Raw genomic sequence first — 3,601 nt, 5'->3', positions numbered from 1 at the left:
TTAGGACAGAGCAATTAACCTTAAAGTCTAGGAATTTTTTTTATTCTTTCTAAAACTCAAGACCTCAATGCAGAACATGATTTGTGTGATTATTGATAAAATAAATTGTGCATTGTCAATGTATTTCGGAGCATTCCGATGTGTCTATATACCACGGTATATAATATTCTTATCAGATATTGTCCCATTTTAAAATTTATTTTAGTGCAAGAAGGAAACTTTCCACTACACGACATAGTTAATTTCCTTCAGTCTGAATAAAAATGGTTTGTTGGATCCTTTTGATTCTATCTTGTGTCAGTGTTCATGGTTTGCAGGTCAACGATATGAAACAAAATTTAGAAAATGCTGTGTATGAGATGCAAAAAGTGCTACGTAGGCAAACTTTGTACATTACGAAACTCGAGAAAAGGCTTGAAGATCAGGAAGTGTTGATCTCTACACAAGCAGAGATACTGAAAAGTAACCAACGTAAGTTAGAACGTCTGGATAAAACTGTGTTGGAACAGAAGGAACTAATTTTGGATTTGTTAAAGAAAAGTAATGAAAAAAATACTGCAGAAAAACAGGACGTTGGAAAAGATCATACGGCCAGCAATAGTTTGATTTACTCAGAACACAACCAAAATGGAAGCTTTCTATCAAAATCAATCAATTTAAGCCGTCAAACTGCAAATAACGAGAGATTGATTTTAAGACCAAAACGAGCTTTAGTAGCAGGTAAGTTTTCATTGCTTTTCAAGCTCTGAGAACATCTAAAGCGATCGTAATTCGATTAGATGCATCTGTGTAAATTGACCTTACAAGGCGTTGGTGCAACTGTTTTTAATTATCTGGAAAAATATAGCCCTTTTTGCTAATTTTTTTACGACTAAGATTAAAAAAAGACTCTATAATACTTTGTCTCTGAAAATATTATATAAAAAAAATTCACGACATACTGTTCTTTAATTAAAACATAAGTGTGTGACTTACTTTAATTTACCTGCGTATAAAATAATTTGGATTTTTTTTCAAAAGGTTACAGTTTACTAGTAGCAAATAAATTAGAAATAATTGGTTTGATATCAAAACTTGAATCAACAGTAATACATCACCTTAACTGGGACTTGTTTTTTGAAATCGTCTTCTGATTATGTGTATACTTTTTTAGATACTGGAGTAGCATTCTATGCATATTTGACTACAGAAGAAAAAGATCCAGGACCAGGCCATACCCTTATCTTTCGGACGGTAGTTACCAATGCTGGTAACTATTATAATCATCACAATGGAATATTTACTTCCCCTGGTCACGGAGTATATGTATTTTCGTGGACTATTTCAGTATGGGATTACATTGGAACAGAAGTACTAGTCAACTCACATCCAATTGGGGCAATGTACACAACTGCATATGATGTACCAGACATTAGGACAACTACTGGGGTGGTTGTTGTTATGCTCAATGAGAATGACGTTGTTTTTGTCCGGGTAAATGGGAATTCAACCATACCTCGTAAAGGGCACATTTTTAGCGATTCCCATTATAAAACTTCGTTTTGTGGATGGAAACTTTTCTAAATATGAAGTTGTCATGTACATTGTTCTAGACTTAGTGCGTAAAATATTTTGTGAGCCTCTGTATAATTAATAAAAAAACAGTGAGTTTCAAATTAATAGTAGGGTATTCATTCTAAAGGGGTATTTAAAGTTCATACATGTATAAGATTTATTTAAATAATAAAATGCGTAAACGGATAATGTATTTTTTTCTGCAATTGCTTCGATGTTAATTCCCGTACTAACAAATAAAGAAAGCATTATATTGTTTATATTTACATATGAAAAAAATCATACGGAAGTAAAATAGAATTTGTTAACTGTTGTTTTAAAGATGAATATGTCATTGTATGTTAAACTGATGGAACAGCCATTGTTCAAGAAAACTATACACGTGGCTTGCTCAGTGTTCTTCATGCACTGATTAACGGCAATGGATTTTCTTAAGAAATAAAGGAGAAAATATTCAGTGAATGTGAATATATAAAAATAAAACATCAAGGCTATGAAAGTTTAAAAAAAAAACTCATCTGTTATGCTGTTTAGGCCGTCTATACTCTTTATAGGTACTGGGGAAATTGTCTAATAAGGTGAAAATCAGAAGTTCGCGAACTAATTGAAAAACTTGCATAAAAGAAATATGATATAAGATCTAAATATTAAAAAAATTAAAGGAGTCCTCTCCAATTTTATATAGGGCATCGGCAACTGTTCCACCCATGTGCAAATCACATGATCTAGGCGGTCACGTGACACGCTCTGCAGCGTTGTGTCACAGAAGCTAATTTTTTTTTTTCGACTCTCATATTTCTTACCATGCAAGTTATTATTTAAAACAAAAACAGTCCATTTGTCAGTCCAGTGGTTAAATATTGACAATAGTTTAGGTGGATAATGTATCCTTTTCCAGAATGAGTATGGTGACCATCATAAGCTGAGTCCTTTGTCTTGGGAGCGTCGTTTATTCTATGTAGATAAAGTATGGATGCTTCATTTTTATCATATCTAATATGTGTACAGTCTAAATTAAACGAAAATTTAGGGATAACAATAATCATATGTTATTGTATAGATTATTGTTATCATGATATTCAACATCTTTTTTATTTGGCGATTTTTTATTTCAATTCTTAACAAACGACACATCTCTTTCTTTTCACTGGGCAACAGATCAAACATTATTAAACATATTCCTTCCTTCACTAAAACAATCAATCCAATAAATGACTAAACTTCTGGCCTCTCTTTTGTTTTCATAAACAGTGTACAAACATTATACACTACTGCAAAGGAATTGCAAGATATACAAACACCTTTACAACTGTTTGTTGATTGGTTTTATGCTATAACCAGGGACAAACAACATCCATCTTTGTATTTCTTCGGCAAGATTTTTACCTTTTAATGGTCAGCTGAAATATGTGAAACAATATTTAAAGGATCTGACTCAATAAGACGCTGACATTTACTCATAGCTACAATTAACTCCTAGTGTACTTTTCCACAGGCACCTGACGTTACTTATTTTTCTTTTAATAAAAAAATGGTTTATTATTAGGTAAGGGTATATACAAATTAAAAATCTCAACTGAGAGGAGTGTAGAAGACGCACTAACGTGAGAAAGTGTTAGTATCAACAAAGACGTTTGATTAACATTTTGATATTCTCAACTGCGTAACACACATTTCTAAATGGCGTACCCAGTAACATTGAGCGTTATCTAATTTTCTTTCCATATTTTATGATTAGTACATGTATCTATGGCAGAAGAACAAAAATCAAATGAATTAAGTAGGTTTAGATAAGAGTTTATCAGTTCAGGTAATCGTGTTTTTTTTTACTTCCTGGCCCAAAAGGTTCACAATTTGGGGCAAATTATTTTCAGGCATGTACCGTGTATAAACCTCATAAAACAACTAATTATGTTTTCGTTTCATTTTATGATTATTTATTTGTCCTTTCCTTGTGGAATATACAGTTTAAATCCGGATCTTACTGGATCAATGAAAAGACTCGAAAAGATTGTAAAAACCTTACAATTGACTCAAAGAAAACAAA

At 32.0% G+C, this 3,601-nt stretch overlaps 1 protein-coding gene across 1 annotated transcript; it reads left to right on the top strand.

The window, feature by feature from the left end:
* The first annotated feature begins 223 nt into the window (after positions 1-223).
* LOC134235630 (uncharacterized) lies at positions 224-1,677 on the top strand. The gene is made up of 2 exons (XM_062717760.1): positions 224-720; positions 1,154-1,677. The coding sequence occupies exons 1-2, from the start codon at positions 264-266 to the stop codon at positions 1,561-1,563; spliced, it is 867 nt and encodes a 288-aa protein (XP_062573744.1). The 5' UTR covers positions 224-263; the 3' UTR covers positions 1,564-1,677.
* The last annotated feature ends 1,924 nt before the right edge of the window (positions 1,678-3,601 follow it).

The sequence above is a fragment of the Saccostrea cucullata genome, unplaced genomic scaffold (genome assembly GCF_032062105.1).
Source record: "Saccostrea cucullata isolate Sc308-1 unplaced genomic scaffold, CSIRO_AGI_Scuc_v1 ctg309, whole genome shotgun sequence".
In the NCBI taxonomy this organism is placed as follows: domain Eukaryota; kingdom Metazoa; phylum Mollusca; class Bivalvia; order Ostreida; family Ostreidae; genus Saccostrea; species Saccostrea cuccullata.
The sequence above is the reverse complement of the archived record's forward strand: the minus strand, read 5'-3'. Positions and strand labels throughout refer to the sequence as shown.